The sequence below is a fragment of the Rhamphochromis sp. 'chilingali' genome (genome assembly GCF_963969265.1).
Source record: "Rhamphochromis sp. 'chilingali' genome assembly, chromosome: 6".
In the NCBI taxonomy this organism is placed as follows: domain Eukaryota; kingdom Metazoa; phylum Chordata; class Actinopteri; order Cichliformes; family Cichlidae; genus Rhamphochromis; species Rhamphochromis sp. 'chilingali'.
Window position 1 is genome coordinate 33,217,779 of NC_137933.1, and position 21,843 is coordinate 33,239,621.

Below are 21,843 nucleotides of genomic sequence, written 5' to 3' on the forward strand. Positions count from 1 at the left end.
GCAAATGAAATAGATTGGCGAGCCATAAAATGAGATTTGAAACCCCATTCAAATAAGAGCTCGCGACGTCAGTGCACTTATCCGAAAGAGAGGGAGAGAGACACAGAGGGAGAGAGGGAGGGAGGGAGAGAGAGAGTGTGTTTGGTGTGTGGTTTGTATGAGTGGGGTGAGATTTGAGAAATAGGAGGGGCTTCTAAACGACTAAAAATGTCAATCTGAGAAAGGGAGTCCCAATAATCTAAAGCAATCTGTAAGGACCTGACCTTAGTCCATCCAGATCAATAGGGAAGTGAGGGTGGAAAGAAGAAGAGGAGGAAGAAATAAGGGGCGCAACCGGATCGTTTACACTGGCTGTTCCCGAGGAAATATAGACTTCCCTTGCTTGCACCTTTTGTTGCTCACATGCTCACACTGTAAAAGTGGATATCGAGGCAATTCCATTGCTTTGTGTGATTGCAGCAGACCTTTTTCCCTTTTCCTACCACCATGTCTTTCCCTCAGCTGGGATATCAGTACATCCGACCGATATACCCGCCGGAGCGCCAGGGGATCGCCAACAATGCCCGAGCCGGGACAGAGCTCAGTCCGTCCGGGGCACTTTCCAACGTCCTCTCGACTATGTATGGATCTCCTTTCGCCGCAGCAGCGCAAGGCTATGGAGCGTTTCTCCCCTACACAAACGATATATCAATTTTCAATCAGTTGGTGAGTTGTTCTCCTTTCGCTTAAGTTATCTAAAAACTTTTTGTCGAAACGTAAGCTACACATGACACTGGGATAACTTTATTCCTTTTAAGTTTAAAGTTTTAGAACGCCGCGTTGAACTTTGTAACTGAGTAGTTTGTAAAATATGGTTAAAAGTGGATACAAAGTGACACATTAACAGTGCGCTTTAAGCCTTTTATGCGCATTTAGCACATAAATTCCGGAAACTGATAGTAACGAGAAAAAAAATGATGCAATGTAATGTGGGAGGTTACAGGTAAAGGTGGAGAATAGTGTGTAATAGTAAATGTTTCACTTCGGAAGTGTTTGTTAAACTAAGAAATTACTGTTCCCCCTTTCATCTGCGCTTGGTGATTTAATTCCACTGCAAAACACTTGAATCTTTTAGTTTGTTTACACTTTATTAAGAATCCCACTTTTGTCTTTATTTCTTGATAGCTAGAGAGGATTTTGCGCAATGTAAACATTTCCACACAAACTACTTGATGGTATTGATATAATATGTCTAATCCCTCTTACGCGTCGATTCTTTGTTTTTACAGGGTGCTCAGTATGAACTGAAAGACAGTCCCGGTGTCCAGCACCCCGGGTTTGCTCACCATCACCCTGCCTTTTACCCATATGGCCAATATCAATTCGGTGACCCATCCAGACCCAAAAACGCCACCAGGGAGAGCACCAGCACCCTGAAGGCCTGGCTGAGTGAGCACCGCAAGAACCCCTACCCAACCAAGGGTGAGAAGATCATGCTGGCCATTATCACCAAAATGACCCTCACCCAGGTGTCCACCTGGTTTGCCAACGCCCGGAGGAGGCTAAAGAAGGAGAACAAGATGACCTGGACCCCCCGGAACCGCACGGACGAAGAAGGAAATGTTTACACCAGCGATCACGAAGGGGGGGAGGGGGACAAGAGAGAGGATGAGGAGGAGATCGACTTGGAGAACATCGACACGGAAAATATTGAGAACAAGGACGACTTGGACGACCAGGACGACCTGCATTCAGATATTAAACTCGACGGGAGGAGTGACTCTGAGATTTCTGACGGCTATGAGGATTTACAAGGGCCCGACCAGAGGTTTCTAAAGGCTGTGGGGAAGGAGGGCAAAGACGTACAGAGAGGAGCAGAGCATTTCCACAATCACCGTCACCACTCTTTGGACATGAAAACGTCCCAGCCAAACGGGGAACAGCTCAAACTGAACTCTGTATCCGTGAGCTCACCGCCCTCAGAAAACAACCCCGTCCCAGCCCAAAAACCAAAAATCTGGTCTTTGGCAGAGACAGCTACGGCCCCAGACAATCCACGTAAATCACCGCAAATGAACGGCAGCAACTCCGCAGGGCCGGCCGCTCAGACCATAATCGCTCCTCACAGACTTATCTCTTCTTGTCCGGTTGGGAAAATCCAGAACTGGACGAACCGAGCCTTTTCGGCCCACCAGCTGGCTTTACTGAACTCAAATCATTATCTGGGACTGGCGAACCAGGCCACTGCCACCGGCCTGGCCCTCTACAGCAGCAGGCAAACGGAGGACAAGAGTCATAGTTCAGAGACTTCAGTCACAGGTACATGTCCTCGTCACTGAGACGCGCATGTATAAATAACTACAAAACAAAGACACTAGTTAATTTCATTTATTTTATTTTAGACCTTCTTTTGCCTTCTTTGCCTGTTCATGGATATTTTTTCTGCCTAGGCCACGCAGATAACCAGTGTTAATGTTACAGCAGAATACAGTGTGTGCGATGTGTGCCTGTGTGTGTGTAACAGCTTGTCCGGGAGGGTTAAGAAAAAACCTCATCAGGAAGTGTTTAAGGAAAAAAAAACATTGAAATTGGCGAAAACTCTTCTTAAGATGCCCCCTTTATTTCTTGAGTTGCTGTTACGTCGTCTACTTTATTTTGAGGTCCATGCGCCTGTATTATGGTTTACATTAAGTCCTCAACCCATTAAATCACGTCGTTTTAACATTATATTCCCATAAACCCAGGATGAGCTCTGATCAAAGGAAGTTCAATTAACGCATTTTGATTTTCTTTGCTGCAGCTTCAGAGAGATCTAGTGCCTTGGATGCAGAGAAAAAGCTGTTTTTAACAGCTTTCCACGCAGTTCAAAGATAACGAGGCTGTCAGTTAATGACATTTGGGAATTTTCATTTAATGCAATATCACATTTTAGTTTAAAATGCCACATTTACCCAAATTAGCTTTGTTTCATTTTTTTCATGCGTCTGTGTGCGCTTGGGTTATTTCTTCAAGGCCTATGTTACACTAACTTGTTCAGTCATGCAAATGAGCTCAATGCAAATTCACTCCAGGTTCGTTTTTGAAAGGCAATTGTCACTTTTATATCACTTTATGTTTTCACTCTTCGTGAGACTATTATTAGTGTTGTTGTTTTTCTTCTACATTTTTTGTTACATTTTGTTGTACCCCTGTGTATTTCAGGCCTCAGAACCAACTAGACCTCAGAACCAGCCACGGTTCTTTTGGCTCTTTCCATAAACCCTCACCCACCCTCTTTCTTCTTTAATTTTAATTTGAATATGGAATGTAATATAAGAATAATACATCTCTGTATACTTACATTGTAAGCATGTCCTGTGTAAAACTGCTAATGTAATAATCTATGAACCTGTAGTCTGTGAGTTTTTTTCTTTCTTTCTTTTTGTAAGTTCTGTGAGGATTTGATGTTGAAATGTTTTGTATATAAAGTTAAGAATATGTACATACTTGTGAACCAAATTGTACAAGAAAGTCTATATTTTGGCTAATAAATGAACTGCTGCAACTTAAAAAAAAACAACAACAAAAAAACCAAACAATAAGATTGGTTTTTTTTCTTGGCCGAGGTATTTTGACAGCTGCTTTTGATGGTGGCTGTTACTGTGCATTGCATGTTGAAATGCATTGCTTTGGTTTTTTGTATGTGTGTTACTGGACAGCCCGGGGTACAGACTTCATCCTCCGTGGCTGTGATAAGTATATATTCGAGAGGGATTTATCACACTTTATATAGTGGCGGGACTTAAGGCTAATTAGCCAGTATTGCGGCATAGATTTGGATATTAATGTTGTGAGATTATCCCTATAGAGCTGTAGCGGGCGCATTAATATTTCGAATAATTCTTTCATTCATTTTCACCAGAAATTATCGTCTATCGAGAGACTTTAAGTAATGAACGACTGTTAAAGCATCGCTGGTACTTGGTCATAATGGCTCAATTGATCCTGAAGGTGGATTTTGGCTTGGCAGTGCAACTCCCAGATCTCATCATGCTCAATTTGTAATGATTTTGCTCTTCACATATATCATACATTTTCCACAGCTTATGCTGCTCTATGGTATAATTGTAATATATCGTGGCCGTATGACTAATAATAACATCATTTATTTTGTTTGCCCGTGATGAGATCATTTGCATGTGTGAGCCCTTATCAGAGGAAGTTTATGTAAACTTAGTGTTGGAGCTCCCTCTACAGTCACTTGCAGTCGCCAGTGTTCTGATGCACTGACACTCATTCAGCTAAACTGCTAACCTTTTTTTTTTATATCAATTTCTAATTAATCCATCAGTTCGATTTAAAATTCGATAGCAACATTTTTCAGTTATAATCCTGTCACAAGAAAATACCTTTCAGACCCGTTTTGAAGTCTTTGTATTATTTTTAGAACGTCCATTTGCAGCAGTTCCTCAGAGTGCGCTGCATTTGTTTTTAATATTTTAACGTGCGTGTGTGACCTTTTATGTAAAAATTCTATTTTTGCCCTAAACGTTCCAAATTATTTAATGAAACAAAAAGGGGCATTTCCATTTGAGGTGGCAAACAGCACCTTTTCGTGCACGAGCCATATATTTAAAGTGCAATAAAGAAAACAGTTACGGATGGTATATAGATCAAATTCTTCCTTTTTTTTATTTGATTTTGATTGTTTGTTTGTTTTTTTAACCTTTTACGACTGCCATAGCCTCAATTTAAGTATTTCGCGATATGTGAGATGCGGTTTATAACAAATTCCATTTGTTTTTTTTGTTGTCTGTTTGTTTGTAGTTATTTATTTTTTTGCTTGTTTTTCCGTTGTTTGTTTTAGTTTGTTACGATGTTGATTTTAAATGTAAACAGATTTTTTTTAGTTAAATATGAAGAAAGAAAACACACACGCGAATGAAAATATATTTTATTAACCTATTCAATTTCCTCCAAATTGTTGTTAAGTTCTGAAAGTCTAAGGAAGGAAGATTTTGCATTATTTATTTCAAACAAATTTTTTAAAGTTTATTTTATGAGATCGGCGTAGACTGTCACACTATCCCAGTTAATAATAAAATAATACCAATGCTGACATTTAAAAGGGATTTCATTTATTATTGCGTTTATATTTTTATAGATTTTTTAACACATAGCAGATTCAGCTGGCCAGTCAGAGTCTAACCGTTTAGTGCACCCTTTCAATTCCATTCAGGGCAGGAAAAGCAGACGAAAAGCGCTGATTCGCTCGAGCCGTATCCTCTCTAGGTTTGGGATGTGCTTTAAACAAACCACAACTTAGCCAAGAGAAAGGCTCCGGAGCCTTTAGCAGCTCTGGAACTCTTCTCACCATGTTGCCTTCCTGTGTAATCAATTATCTTTCTTGAGAGCCACATCTAACCACGCGATGCATATTCATAAGAGGCATCAGCCAGCTCATTGATGCAATCTCTTAAAAAAAACAACTTATTTCTCGTTTTTTAATTAAAGAAATCGTCATCGCACTCAGACTGAAAGTTCATGATTATATAATACTAGGATAACTTTGGTTTTTTTTAATGCTCCAAGATATTACAATGAAAAACAAACTAAACCTTTAAAAAGCCTGACAATGAATGTCCATGAATAAAATACATTTAATTAAACGATTGTTGAAGATCTGCATCAGTTTATATATTTAAAAAAGAGTACACAAATAAATGGCTTCCTGCAAAGACAGCTAGCTCCATGTAAACGCATTGAACCTTATCATAAAAAAACGATGCTTATTTCCTCACAGTTCACAGGATGTTTCCTCCTAAGGGCCCATGACTAGACTCCTCTTGATCATGAGAATTCAGCTGAAATGCTACTGAAGGGCCAGTGATCATGTCTAGAGCTCAGGGCCTCTCCTCTGATCAGTGCATGAAATTAGGGATTAAAATGCCTATGCAGAAACAAAGTAATCATGCCTGCTTATGTCACCAAAGGTGTCCAACCTGCTCCTGGTAACAAAGAGCAAATGGAATGCATTAACTAACATTTTGTGCAGAGCTACACAGGGACCATTTCCAGTGGGGCATGGTGTGTCACTCGTTTCCTTGCACATTAAGTGGATGTTCTCTTGGCTAATGAGCAATAATCAACACTGACTCCTCTTCTTATTTCTAAGGTCCATGCTGTGTTAAATGCTCAGAGGGTGTGAGGCACACTGTAGCTCTGCAGTACTGAACTCCCCAACAAAACGCAGGCTAATCTACTCAACAAAAGGCTGTAAGAAAAGCCAAGAAGTTATAATTGAAAAAGAAAAATTAGAAGCAAATATGACATCATTTTTTTTTTTCAAAATCAGGGGTCTAAAGAAACTTGTATTATAAATGATCTCTTTAGGCAAATTTGTGTAATTAGGCTGCATATAGATAAAAAAAATACTTAACCTGATTTGAGATTTCCCATATTATAAGGCAATATTGTCTTAATTATGCTCTCTGTCTTGTAATCATACACTAACTGATAAATATTATAAAGACGGGGAAACACATATGCTTTTGACACAGTGAAAATAAATTGTATTTCATTTCCCATCTAATTGCTTACATTGTTCGCTGCTGAGTGCTGCTCGCTTTTGCCCTCGATATGCTAAGACAGGACTACATACATGAGGAAACAAGTAATGCACTCTCGGACAGCCATTTAGAGTGGGGAAAAAAATCTGAGAAAGATGGAATCATTAAAAGGAAATCTAATCTGTCTTTCGAAGCATTCATTGATCTGGGGAAAGGTGCACGCTGAAAGGGTCTGGCCAATGGAGCCATCAGAGGGCCACGTGTGAATAGGGAGAAACCATGGAGTAAATAAACACTAGAGCAACCCATTGGAGGGGACCAGAGGTGCCATGTGAAAGAAGAGGCCGCTGCGAATAAAGAGGGTCACTCTTGTGTTTTCACCTCATCCAACCCTTCTGTCATTGTAACTCCACCACCAGTGCCACCTCCTCCTCCTTCACGCCCCAGCCTGGACCATTCTGCCACACCCCCTCCTGCCACAGAGACATACAAATGTCACCTCCTTTGTAGACCTAGTCAGGGTTAGAAGCAGCCCACTATCTTTGTGTGGCGGCCTAATCCTTTTATGAGCCACTGTCGACCGCGCCCACACCCAGTGCTTGCCCAGTCTATGAGAGGGGCTGCCCTTTTGCAAACGCTGAGCTGACTGCAGGAGGAGCGGTGATCTGCTCTCAGGAACACATGTTCCACACACCACATGCCTTCACATACAAGCCTACAGTCCACAACACACCATAGCAACTTGTAAAAGAAATTGCACTCTAGAGCTGAGAGGAGAGAACGTGAGAGCTCAGTTTTAGCCCTTTCAATGATATGCTACTTCTGTGTCTCCTGCATGTTTTATGGCACATTCATTATTGAGAATCTAAGTGAAAGTGCACAGCAACATGTTAAAGAATAGCCAGGGAGCAGGGAGAGAGGGGTTGTTGTGTTTCCCTTGGTTGTGCAAAGGACAAAAGGCCCAGACGGAGTGACATTCTCTAGGCCCGAAGCGGGAGAGAGGGAGGGCACTGATTTCATGCCTTTTGTTGATCGAGGTTAGAGAGAGGAATTCTTTCACTGAATCCGAAAGGCAACAAGTGGGGAAGGGGGTAACAGGGCGACTGGCCAGAGGGAGAGGCGACGGGGCTTTTGCCGTTCACCCAGCTGAAAGATTGTGCTTTTCTCAGCCCCTTTCAGATCCTCATACAGGCCCGAGTTACAGGGCAATTATGGAAATGCAGCTTTGAAGCCAAGCATAGCCTTCCTGCACTTCTTCCTCAGGACAAAGCAAAAGCAGCAAGGGCTTTTTTATGCCCCCTCTTCTATAAATCATGTTTCAGCCCGAGTAAGTACATATTCCTAACCTTTTTTTTTCAGTGTCACAAAAAACGTAGTATGTGCCAACATTTGTGAATACTCTTTATATAACTGTGTAAAAAGAAATTGCAGGAGCAGTGTTTTTACTGAATTATTAAAGGAATTTATTTTAAGTTTCTGGGGAAAATGTGTACTCCAACATTTCTTCACTCTGTTAATCTGCCAGTAAAGCCTTGGCCAAGGAGATAAGCAAAGGGGTGGGCTTGAAAAAAAAAAAAGGCCGGGCCTCAAAGCTGCTTCCAACAGCTGCACAATTTTACCAGCCTGATGTCCCCACTCCACACCTTCTCCACTCACACGTCACTAACAGAGGCCCAGCAAACCATCAGCCCTGTCCTTTCCTAGCTTTGTACATTAGTCAGCGGTGTAGCACAGAATTTCACCACCTCATGTGAACTAATAAGACACATTTTCTCCAGCTTTTGAGAGGATCGCATAAGAGTGATGTCTCTACATCACCCGACACAGCAGAGGCCTTGTACAACAGTGCCTTTACACTCTGAGGGTATCTGACAAATGCCAATACTCCAGCTTTCACTCATCACTGTTAATGAGAGGACATATTTTGGACGTTTCCAATATTTGTACAGACTTCATACATTATGAAGGCTCTTTTATTCACAGTACCAGGCGAAGAAGACAAGGGTGGGGTAAGGTAGGGGTGTATTCATGAGTCCTTAGGATTGGTTGACTGCTGAAGGGAACTTAATAAATTCTTCCTCCTTGGAACACTGTCAAACAAGTCCTTTCTTACATCTACCATGAATACATTACCAGCAAGCTTGATTGATTAGAGACCCTCGCGAGAGGGTGAACCGATGAACCGACTCCCCTGGTGTGATTAATAGACTTTATTAAGAGAGTCCTCTCCTTTTTAATAATGGTAATGTAAAGGAAGGCGAGGAGGGGGCGGGGGTGTGCAGGAAGTCTAACGATGATCACTGGTGCTGTCCCTCTCTTTGATCCACATCCCCTTTAGTTTGAGTTCATTTTCACAACCTCAAACTGAATATATCCATCACCTCCGTATCAGAGCCCCACACTGCAGATATGAGCTTCTTTTTATATACTGTTTTCACTTTTGTGCCTGCCAATATGAGCCTCTTTAATACATCTCTCCTGGGTAATATGAGAAGCTGGATTGATTTGGATTCCTGCTAACAGTTTACGGCTAAATGAAATTGACTGATTATTCATGGAAGATCTTTAACAGACTGTGTATCAGAAATTAAGTGATGACTGCTTTATTCTGCACCTAGTTTATGCGATATGACACACTATAGCAGTTTGTGTGTGTATTATGATAGAAATTTGTAATTTTCTCTGTATAATAATAATAAAAAGAAGAAATTGTTCTCTCCTTTTTTTCTCACCAGGGTGACTTGCATGATCACTCTGAAACCAAGGTACCACGATACCTGACCATCTTGTGCCTTGCCTTTCCTGTACTTTTAATAGACATAATGAATAAAAAACACACAAAATATTCAATATAAAGAAACTACTACATAAATGTGTGTTTGGGTAAGTCTAAGCTTGCATGTGGTAGGTATGTGTATCAAACAGCTTGCTGGTTAATCATTGCTCTGGAGAACTACTGTTAGGTGTTAGGGAAGGGGGTAAAGGGTGTACAGGAAATTATTTAACTACCGAGAGCTGAGCCCACTTATCAGCACAACACAGGAACAAGAGAGACTTTACCAGCACTGGACACGACTGCTCCAACTTATCACCATGCCGTATTTTGCAATATCCCACCACAAGTGATTTATCCAAGCACGAATATCACAGATAGGCCTATTCACATCCCAGCACATTACTGCATGACCCAGACAGATTCTGTTTGCTTTGCTGCTACAAACCAGACACACCTATACAGTCATATATGACATCACCAGACAAGCCATGTAAACCTGAGAGGGAGGTCGATAATAGCAGGTGAGAGGGCTTCACTGTGTAATGATGATGCCTACCAGTGTCTAAGTTGTAAACCCCGGTATTGATTCTCTTCAGCTCAACCGATACGCTCCACAATCTACCACGCTTGAAAGTCTGCAGTAATGTGTCTGCATAGAATCCAATATCCGTTACTATTAATGAATTCTGACAAGCAGCTCAACCTTTGTATTTTATTTTGACTTAACCAAGTAAGTCCCACTGAGAGCGCAGATCTTGTTTCCAAGGAAGACCTGGCCAAGACCGCAGTCGTACATTTGGTTACAGTAATTTAGAACAAATTTAGTAAAAATAAACACATTTTATATTAAGAAAAAATGAAAACAGAAAGTCAGTGAACAAGGCAGAGAATGAGAGACACGAGAGACAGACTAAGAAAGGCACAGTGCTAAAACAGTAAATATATGTTTATAGAGAGTGTTTACAGTGGGTTTTAGTAGGGGTATAAATAATGGATTTGCCAGTCTATCATGCAGTTTAAGGCTGTGTGACATGCTTCCTCGTACTCCATAGGGAGTTTGAAATATATGTGCTAAAGGCAGAGGAAAAGAAGAGACAGAGAAAGTACTCTATTCTTCTCAACTTTCTTTGTGCTTAGATAAACTTGTTGTTATGTGCATTGTCAGCCAGTCCAGCGTGACACCTCACAGCCAGATAATGGCACTACCATGCAAATTAGCAGTGGGAAGAACTATGCTACGACATGTGTGTGTGCATGCACGCATGCACGCATGCACATGTGTGTTTGTGTGCCTTCCTGTTTGCAGCTGTTTCGTTAGCATTTATTAGCAAACGAAAGAGTGATTCAGTTGTGCCATGTGGACAGATTGGTGCCTTGTTTTTGACACAGTAACGAAATGCATATCGAAGGAGGATTCTTGAGCCAAATTCTGTTCTCAGTCAGCTCTCTCATGTAGTTCTGAGAAATCTCCCTCATGTATTTAAAACAAGTTGCCTTAAGATATCATAGAGACAAATTAAAAATGATGGTTTGTCACAACCAGAGTCGCCTAAATTGCCAAGTAGAATAATAACTAAGATTTCCTCCTGTTACTGAAATAATTTAGATTATGGAGTCACGCCTTCACAAGACAAAATGACTTTACACACAGTGTTTAGAGGCAGTGCTAAACATCATATAGATACTGAACTGTGCATTTAGAGTCACAAAATACATCACATAATTACAGCCAACCAATGAACATGTGATGAGGAATATTTCTTGCTGTATTAAGAATTACATGAGTTCCTCCAGCAATCCTTTAAAGACCTAATTTAGGAAATAAAAACTAAAAATGTCTACCTAATTTTACCCTCTTTTTAGAGTTAGAATGGGAAGTAGGAAGCAGGTTCTTGTGAGATACAGGGTAGAAAAGTGTCTGAACAAGTCAAGTATTCAGTGAAGTATGAATGCTCCATGCCACCCCCAGCTGTGTAGATTCTTAAGTTTTGTCCCTTGGCTGGAACTGGACACAATGAAGGGGCGCTCTCACAAATAGAGAGGGGTGGGCACCTTGTCACTGTCTTCCCTTCTAGAAGGCCCAGCATGACCCGCCTCCTTCTGTTGTCATGCTAAGACAGCAGCGCTCACTGGAACTGTACCCCTATTCATACATCAGACTCAAACCCACGCTCACTCAGAGACAAACGTGGTAGCCGCATTCAGTTTTCTCCTACTAATGTCAACACTTCCTCTGAAAGACAAAACCCATGCAATTCTTGAGGAAATTAACTCTGGTTCCTGAGATCTGTGAATATGTTCAGCCAGCTGATGACTTTAAGGGCAACTAATATGGACCTTGAGTTCCCATGAGTCTCATCACTGAGAAGCACAGACTTCATCTGTAAAAAGACCATGAGAACAGGCATATCTAATGTCATTTTACAGGTAGATAGAGCAGGAGATTGGGAAGTAATTGGAAGTAATAACAGATAGCGCTCTTTCAGTCCCAAAGGACTTTTTTCTTCCTACACCCCCAATTTCCCAGAAGACTTCTCAGCATATTTGCATTCACTTGAAAGAAATATACAGTGGATGAACTGTGACCTTTGTTCCCCTTCCCTGAAGGTCACCAGTCCACTTTACATACACAGATGAGGCCCTTTTTTCCGGAAATGATAAGACAAACAGAAGAGAAGAGGTAAGGTCAGCAAGTTAAACCAACAGCTAGAATGACAGTTAATTGGCCAGAGGGTAGTGTAACTGTCATCCATTTCCCCTGGGCTGACTTGGGAAGACTCCCCCGACTGCCTCTACTTGCTCTCCTGAGACCTCCACTCCCCTCAAGAACGTTCACTTATCAGCTGTCTCCCACAGGTTCAACCAGTGGACATTGGCGCAGGGGAAAACAAAATGATTATATTGCCTCCGATTTGATTATTACTTCATCATTATTGTTTATATTGTGGTTATACACAATAAAGACTGTGACAAGTGAGGAGATGAAATGTCAGAGTGAATTACAGGCATATGCAAAAGCTGGCCACAAATCAGCTGGCAGAACTAAAAGGTCTTTCTTGCTAATTGCTCATATCCTACCAGCAGTGAGAGGCGTCCAGCCGCTGTGCAATAGACTGAGAGCCGACAGATAAGACCATGTGTACGGATGATTCGACCCATGGTCTAATGACTTGTTTAGTCCTGAAGCAGTGACACATGGCACAGAAGCTCTTGGGTCTTCTTTGTGTGTGTGTGTGTGTGTGTGTGTGTGTGTGTGTGTGTGTGTGTGTGTGTGTGTGTGTGTGTGTGTGTGTGTGTGTGTGTGTGTGTGTGTGTTAAAAACAGTGAAAGACAAGGAAAAATAACTCTGTGCACATTACTTGGAATAAATGGGTTTGAGTGGGTGTGTGCAGGAGGAGACCACATGCATATATAAGGATGAGTGATGGTTTTAGCAGAATCTGTCTGCCTGATTTCGGTGGGCCTCGGTTTGAGGATGTGAAAGGCGAGAGAGAGTGTGTGCGTGTGGGAGATAATAGGCCTTTCTCCACGCTGCTCAGTGTTCCACTGGCACACAGCTGGTACACAGCTGGCCATCCAACTAAACTGTTTGAGTACCTTTTCCCCTTCTGAACCCTCCCACTCCAGCACCACCCAGCCACCCCTAAAGAATGCCAGACATGCAGGGTAAGGGAATAGGGGGGGAAATGGTTAAGATAGAAAAAAAAAAGCATTAGACTTAATGGAGAGAATGACAAAGGCCTTCTATGCCCAAAACCCATCTGAGGTTTAGTAGGAGGAGATCCACCAGTGACAGACAGGTGTTCCTCAACAGCCAGAATAATCCAGTTCCTCCCTCTCTGCCCTGTGGCAGCCAGAGATAATCTTCAGGCTTCCACTGTTCCCTAAAAATAGCAACTGGCCTTTCTGTCCAGTTTCAGAATGAGGAATTATCAAGTGAGTTATATTTATGAATTTAAAATAATTACCATTTGATCAATATACATATGAATTATGTCTTAAACTAATACAATTCTGTTTTATTACACTAACAACACAATTATGCACCCACATTGATCTGGGATGAAATTTTGTAATGTAGAGGTATTGAGACTGTTAAAATATCACATATGCCTTAAATTTATTCTTGTAATTTATGGGGTTCATTGGGCTATATTTCAAATTCAAAATGAGTTAGGCCCCCATACTTTAAAATATTTTAATCGGTGAAGATAGCTGACAGATAATATTATATTTCACCAAATCAAAAAAGGAAAAAATACATCTTGAAATAAGGCAGCCATTTAATATATATACCATTGTCAAATAATTTATTTATGACTAATCTACAACTGCTCATTTTGAAAGACCAGCCAGTACCTACTGTTAAGGGTTCAATATTGAGGAAGGGTACAAGAGGTGATCGAAGAATAACCACACTGATCCGGCCGAGTGAAGTCAAATGATGATTTTAATATTAATAATTGATCTTCAACTTAATCAAAGCACAAACAATTATTTTATAGCATCAGGGTTTGATTAATGACGCCCCCTCATACGTCACAGATACATTTTATACATAGATCAGATCAAAACCACAATGACTTTTAACACAGTTCGAAAGGACATCATCTTCTATTTTCATGGCCGATTCCTCCGGTCAACCTTTTGACTTCTCGTTCAGCCACTCATCCTGCAAGACCTCGTTCCTTATTCTCAGAGACAACAAGGAACGGTTCCTCTTTTACAGAGACAATTTCGCAGTTACAACCAGACATGACTAACCTCTCACCTACTAACGCTCACAGACAAACAGAGGCCCCTGCCAAATGTGTCACAATGTACTCAAACTAAAGATAGAATATAAACTGAATAAATGCTTTAAACCAACTAGTACTACTTAAAACTCAATCCAAGAACATAAACATATAAAAGATAATAGAAATAACCTGATATAAGTGTTTTGTAAGCATGTATTGCACTTTCTTCTATGTTCTAGTTTCCCTCAGCATGTATCACCTGGACAGTCACGCCAGTGAAGCTTAAGACCCTTAATGAACCGAACACCAAATCAAAATAAGCACAGATATGCAATGTGTATAAAATAATTGTAACTGCATCTGAAATACAAGGTTAATATGATAACAGTATGCATGAACATCTTAAGGCCATCTTAAAGCTATCTGTTACATTGTTAAAGCAATGATCATACTGCAGATTATATTATGCTGGTAAAATACTTTTGTTCATCCCCACACTACACAAATCAAAATTTCTTCAACTAGATACATGGATTTAGATAAATCAGTAAATAAATGCAGTAATTATCAACAAATTCCTATAACTCCTTACTAACTAAGTTTTATAGGAGGTAACTACTGTGAGGTAACTACACTTTCCACCTCAGAGAGTAAGAATAACTGACATTACGGTATGGAACTGAGCACGGCTGGTTTGTAACCATCTAGAATGGCAAGAATGCTAGCTGCATGCTAAAGATCTCTTGTGGAACCAAGTGACCATGTGAGCTACCTGATGAGCTAATGGCTGGTAACCAGCCATCACCTGGGACTGGGGACTTACTTAGAACTAATCATGCTGGAAAATGCACAAAAAAGACTGCTAAAATGTAACGCAGTATGTGACCAATAACAAAAGTACCTACTTTAGCCATCAATGGCAGTGAATACCTACTACTGTGATGTAGAGAAATAAGTGAATATTTTAAAGGAATGGAAAATGCAAATATGTTGGGACATCATTTATAAGCTGGAAGTGTTTTATCTAAAAGTGCCTGGAATTTGGAATGTCTAGAAAAAGAAACTCAAATGTCCCTCTTGTATCACAAAAGTAAGTTAAGGCACAAGCATGGAAAAATTGTATAAATTAGTATAAGCCAGCCTGGGCATCTAGAATTTTCAGCAGTAAAATGCATTTTTCACCAAAAAGCATGAGGAGTAACACTTAAAATTCACCAGTGAAACATTTTGGTGATAACCTTTTGTTGCAATGTGCAAAGCTAATCAAGGAAATCAAAATTGTCAGTTATAACTATTGGTAGTGTCCATATATTTACATTTATTTGCTTGTGGGTCTGTGCTTGTTGGCCGCGATGTACAGCAATACTCAGCACACTTTCACCATAATAATACAGTGAATCCTGCTTACGAGAGCCTATTGTGATCACAGTTTAAATGACAACTGATGAATCTGAAATATGAAATAGTTTTGCATGGATGCACTTCCACCTGTGCTATCAACAGTATGCAAAAGACAGGGAACTTCAAATTACATATCTACATTTGCATACTAATGACCCAGTTTGCTGTTTTTGTCATTGGGCAAAGTAGATGAACCGCATGATCATGAGATTGTGGGTTGGGAGTGATTCAGATAAGGAGTATGCTCTGTTGAGGACAGCAAAGCACATCCAGATGACAGGGACACAACACTCTTACACAATATAACTCAGAGAAACACAAGCAGCACAGTTTACACAGGGCTATAATCTAAAATAAGATGACTCTCAGCAGAGCTACAAATTAAATAAAGCCAGAACCTGGATTCCATTATCATGTCTCCCAATGCCTACATTTTTATAACATTTAAATGGCAAAATAAATATGAACACTGCTGTATCAAACAAAGCTCTAACCAGTGTTTGTTTTTGTGGGAATGCTCTGTGAAATGAAAAGCTATCATGGTAAACACAGTCTTTTCTACCTAAAATTTGTGACTGGCACCAAATGTTTCTGAGTGTAGTAATTGCTGGCAGATTTGTAGATGTGTGTTTTAATTAGCCTTGACAGGCTGCTGATGGCATTACAGAAGTTGTTCCCATCAAACAGGCCCCAGAAATGGAAAACCAGCAGAGATCAACCATGTGTGCTTGCTGCAGTAATTTGAAATAAGCCGCAAGGTAATGGCAATACCCAGCAACTATATGAACGATGTACACCAGAGCAGCTGCCTAAAGATGTTGTTAATGGGGTCACTCTTAAAGGTTACCCTCAAAACAATATGTGGTTCTTAAGAATACGAGCAAGTTCATAAGACTGTTGATTTAAAAGGAAAACTTCTTAATTGTTTTCTTAAGTTACAAGATTAAATCATCATACTTTCTTCATGAGAAACAATTTGGGACTCTCGTCTTCTCTGAAAGTAACACATCCACATTGCCTTTGAAATTACAGATCATAATAGGCCTCTGTTATCTGAACACAAATCTCAAGAGCTGCTCGCCTTACACGCACACATTCAACATTAGAGTTATCACTCCCTATAATCCACAAGAACCTTTAGGCCTTGTATCCTCCCACTGACTCCCTTTGCACCTCATCTACCCTGTGCTAACACAAACCTCCTCTTATGTGGCTTCCCCTTTCCCTCAGCACAGGATCCACATCACTGAGAGGGTAGCCGCCATGGAAGGCCTTTTTCCACTTCTGCAGCCCCGTTCGGCCAAGATTTATTAGACACTTCGACCAAAATGTAATTTTCACCATGTTGGTTTTTTTGAGCAAGGGGAGTGGGGAAGGGGTTTTTGGTGCTTTGAGAGTCATGTCTGTTCAGCTGGACTGGTAGGACAGCTCACTCCAACACCAATACCCCAAACCCACAGAGACAGCTAAGTGATTTATTGGCCTCTTTTTATTGAGGGGGCTTGCGAGAGAATGAGAGAGAAGCATAAGTAAGAATAACAGTGTAATTGAGCCCATCTGCAATGTTGCAAAGAGCAAAGGTAACATAGGTGGAGGTATTTTAATGGGTTTAGGTTTCAATGGAGAATTATGGAAAAAAATAAACAACTTTTGTTGCCTAACAGGATTTCCTGCAGCTTATCAGTGCACATTCCTTGATTTCTTTAGTAAAGTTATTAGCTTGGATGTGATACTTTTATTAAAGCATCTTTAAAATATGTGTTTTTCATTACAAGAAAATATCCGTTTATTTCTCTGTACCTTTGTGCTACTACCATGCTGGAGTTTATCTTCTGGAAAAAGTAAGTATGATACGTTTGCTTTATCGTGACATGTTATAATTCAAACTCTGTGATTTTTTTTCTTTGTATTAATCCAAGTTTAAAAACGTTGCCAAGAGACAAACTTTGTAGCCTAATCTTGGCACATTTCCATACCAGATAATGGTTTCCATGAACAAGGCCTTGGTGTAAGAGACAGACACTCTGAACTCTGTAGAAAAGAACAGTCCTCACCATTGTAGGGTAAGTAAATGTACCTTATAAAACCCAGGAAATTACATGGAATATAAGTGATGTACCATTCTGTGGTTGCACTCAGGAGACACGCAGACTTCAAGGAGACAGCTCACAGAGATCACAGCCAGTGAATCATAACATTTCAAAGAAAGGCAGGATAGACAGATGGAGGAAGAATGAAAGAGATGGAACAAGACGAAATGGGACAGACTAAGTGACTGACAGATAGATAAAGGAAAATTAGACAGTCAGGGGGGAAAGAAGTAGAGTGAGAAGCAAAGGGAAGGTGAGAGGGCTGAGATAAAAATCACACCCTGAATCTCCTTTCCTTTACCAATACAGATGTCTATAGTGAATAAATAATGAAGGATAACAGTTTCACAACAACATGTTAGACTGCCAGTGGACTGGCAAACTAACATGGGGCTCTGACTTCTTCTATGTGTTCTCTGGCTGGGACTTAGGTGCCCTCTGCCCCAAGAGAACCTTTCAGACCCGTAACTTCACATCTCCCTGAAAATCAAGCCCAAAAGGATAGGCCTGGCAAACACATAGGGATGTGTGACTCTTGGTGGCTGAGTTACGTGTGTCACACTACTCTGAGAAGTTGCGTCCCTCCCTCATGACTGTCCAGGCTAAATATATGCATTTCAGCAGCCACTGACACAGTGCCTTATTCTCACCGGGTCTCAAAATTAGGTAAATACATTATTTAGTCATTATTTATTTAACAAAAAACAAGCCAAAATGCAAAAGCAGTAAGTGAAAAAAATAAGTACACGCTATGATTCAGTAGCTTACAGAACCAGATGCAAAAACTTCAAGAACTTAAAGTAATCTTTTTTTTACTATGACTTTAGGCTCCATATCTTTGTGGGGGAATTTTGGTCTACTCTTCTTTACAATGTTACTTAAGATCTTTGAGGTTTGTAGGTTTATATACAACTCTTTTAGGGTCCTGCCACAGGATTTCAACTGGCTTGAGGTCTGGACTTTGACTTGACCATTGGAAAACCTTGATTATTTTCTTCTTCTTTTTTTTTAGCCATTCTGTTTCAGATTTGCTGGTGCTCGTTGCCCACCTCTCAATTTTAAATACACTTAGTCATTGAGGGCTAGCAGGAGGGACTATGCGCTTACCTGCTGCTCCTTGGCAGGTAGCTCCATGCCCTCCTGGGTTTTAATTGCACCTTAGAACACATATGCATCAACACTACAATGAGCGGGTGGAGGGAGGTTTGGAGTCTTCTCCCACCCCCATTCTCTGCGGCCTGCTGGAGCGGGAGGGCTAGTAGGAGGAGTTGGCCGTCCGACTGCGGTCTGGGGTGTGGGGCCTCCCTGCTGCTGCGGAGTCGGGGTGGTCTGCCTCTCCCCACCGCAGGGAAAAGGGTAACACCACCTGGGTCTGGGTGCAATTCCCCCCTCCAGGGGCAAGGGTACCTAGACCCGGTTTGTAGAGTACGCTTGGGGAGTGTGATTGTGTGTACAGCGTCTCTTTATGTCTGTCTCCACGTTGGTTGAGTGTGGAGTGAGTGCATATGAGAGCATGAGGGTGGGAATGGATGTTTGTGTCTGTGTGTGCCTGTATGTCTGTGTCTATATGTCAGGTTGGGTATCAGACGCCACCTCTCTGGGGACACCTCAGGCCCTCCAAGGTTTGGAGGCCTATCTCCACCCACCACCACTTCCCCTGCCGGTGGCGGACTCCCTCAGGTGTCGGTGTGTTGGTGGTTCTTTGTGTCTGGGGGTGGGCGTCCGGGTACACACCGGCTCACTCCTTGGCGGCCGCTTGTCGGGGCCTGGAGCCTGGGGCTCGCTCGGGCCCCTTTGGAGGTGGGGTGCCCCCGGCCTCTCGGCCTGGGGCTCGGTCACTCAGGCACAGCTGGGGGCCGGCGGAGCTCACGGGCGCGTCACTGCAACTCCCCCTGACTTCTGCTCCGCGGCTGCTGGGCGAGCCCTCATCTGGGACTCTCCTCAGCTCTTACTGGAACAGTAGCGCGGCTGCCCCTCTGTTGGTCTTCCATGGTCTCTTGTGTTCTGGGGGCCTCTGGATGTCTGGAGTTTTGATCTCCTCCATACCCGCTTCACACCCTGGAGGACGGGGCTGTGGCCCCCCCACACTCCCTAGCAGATCATTACATGGAGAAACCTTTGGAATGCAAGCATGCTGATCCACACAGGTATGCACACATGGGTATTCACAGACACGGACTAAAGCTTTCTTGGCTGCTGCCTCAAAGCACACTGTGCGCTGTCTATCTTGCGTGCTGCACAATATCGTTTATTATTTAGTAAATATTGATATCTATGACTAGCTAGTTTATTGTGATGGTGCTTTGTTTTCTCTATTATTATGTTACTCTTTGTTGTTTGCTGTCTCCTCTGTTTGTTTTTTTTTGTTTGTTTGTTTTTTTTTCTCCATACAGGTGACCCAGGAGTTCTTTTTTTTTTTTCTCTCTCTCTTCCCCCCCCTTTTCACCGTCTCTTCTCCCCTTTGGTTTTCTTTCTTTCTCTCCCCCTCTTTCTCTCATTCATTCCCCCTGTCCTATTTATTTAAAAAAAAAAAAAAAAAAAAATGACAAAGGATGAACTGAAGCTCTGCCATCACGTAATGTCGCATACTGCTGTTTCTGATGTCATTTAAAAAAAAAAAAAAAAAAAAAAAAAGATTTGCTGGTGCTCTTGGGGCAGAAATTAGCTTCCTCCAAAGGGTCCCTGGCCTCTTCCTTAGAGATAGGGTGAGAAGTTTAGTCATCTGGGAGGGGCTCAGAGTAGAGCCACTGTTCCTCCACATCGAAAGGAGCCTCCTCAATATCTAACAGAACAGTTTGCACTTGCATCAAAAGCCTACTGATTCTCTTTCAGCTTCCTTGCATCGATTTTAATTGCCATGCTTTTTTAATGAGAAACATAAATGCTGTATAAAACCTATGTATACATTGTATTATGTTGTTAGGTAACTTTCTCCCTCACTGGATCCATTCATTTTTGACCCACAAGCTTGCACTGTTCTTGGCAGAATGCTAGATACTGATGTGGATACTGTTGGAAAGGAATGAAATTTAAAAGACTCTGTTCGAACCCTAACCTACTTCTCCTGTCAACACCACTTCACTCAGTGTCACTAGTTTTTTTTTGTAAACAGTAGCATTTAAGAAACATTAGGTTTGCCATACATCCCTTTAAAGCTTGTGGAATAACTTGGAAACTTGTTCAGAAGGAAAGGAACTACAAACACACACACATGAATACAATAACACTGAAACACACACAACCTTAAAAATACATATACACTCCTGCAGACCCTTCTGCGTCTTCCTCTCTGTGCAAACTCAATCAAATGATTTTCTGAATAGCAATAAAGTAGTCTTTATTTTGCTTGGCTGGACATCCATCCCGCACCCCCTTGCGCCACCCCCCCCCCCACACACACACACACACACACACCCAGCCCTCCAACTGCACCACAGCAGGATCAGTTTTCCCCCCAGAATCCCACTGAAGCGCTGCCATGTCGGCTGGAGACAATCAGCTGAAATGCTCCTTAGATATTCCTGCCCCTTTTCGAAAGCCCCAAATTCAATTTATGGACACATTTATTACCATGTCTGTCAGTGCCTAAAAGGGAGTTTCATAATCAGGAGCACACATCTGATCTGGTCACAGCAGGCTGCCTCACTTGGCCAATATGCACTCTATTACACGGTCAGAGCCAGCCATACCACAGAGGAAAAGGAAAACATGAGCAAACAAAAGACCAGGTAGTTAGACATGGGATAAAGTCCCTTAGATGTAGCATTTTCTTAAAGCAGATCTGATTTAAGAGCAGGGCCATAGGGAGAATTCAGTTAACCCAGTACTGGAGTAGGGCCCTTGACCATGTGATGAGTGATCACATGTCACCCTCCCAAAAGTACAAAGTATTCCCACAGTGCACTTCCTCTTTCTGATGTTATTGAAGACATAAATGGGATGTTTTTGTTGTCAAATGATGTTTCTGTCAGTCTCTAAGTAGGACAGGGCTCGAAAACATAAAGGGCATCTTTGATATTTTGAACAAGTTTTCATCATGTTGTGGTCTTGTCCCTTACAGCAATAGTTTCCATTGTTTGTCATAATTTCTCAAAGTTGCCAAAGCCTACATGAAATCCACTTTTTAACTCAAATAAAGTAGACAGAGAGTGGCTTGTTAGGGCCAGCTATAACAACATTGAGGCCTGAACGATTTACTATCCCTGCTCTGCTTGTGAAACATAGATTCTAATGAGTGCTCTGCAGGCAGCGCGTCACTCAACTCTGGAACATGGGGGCATGGACTGGACCAAGACCCAGTGATTAAGAGC

General features: G+C 41.6%; 1 protein-coding gene across 2 annotated transcripts; it reads left to right on the forward strand.

The window, feature by feature from the left end:
- Positions 1 to 220: 220 nt before the first annotated feature.
- On the forward strand, positions 221 to 5,083 carry irx3a (iroquois homeobox 3a). Of its 2 annotated transcripts, XM_080884542.1 has the most exons (3): positions 221 to 705; positions 1,269 to 2,298; positions 2,786 to 5,083. In XM_080884542.1, the coding sequence occupies exons 1-3, from the start codon at positions 487 to 489 to the stop codon at positions 2,851 to 2,853; spliced, it is 1,317 nt and encodes a 438-aa protein (XP_080740668.1). In that variant the 5' UTR covers positions 221 to 486; the 3' UTR covers positions 2,854 to 5,083. The 2 variants fall into 2 exon arrangements, with proteins under 2 accessions (XP_080740668.1, XP_080740667.1); XM_080884541.1 differs by lacking the exon at positions 2,786 to 5,083 and having other exon boundaries at positions 222 to 705; positions 1,269 to 2,706.
- Positions 5,084 to 21,843: the final 16,760 nt, after the last annotated feature.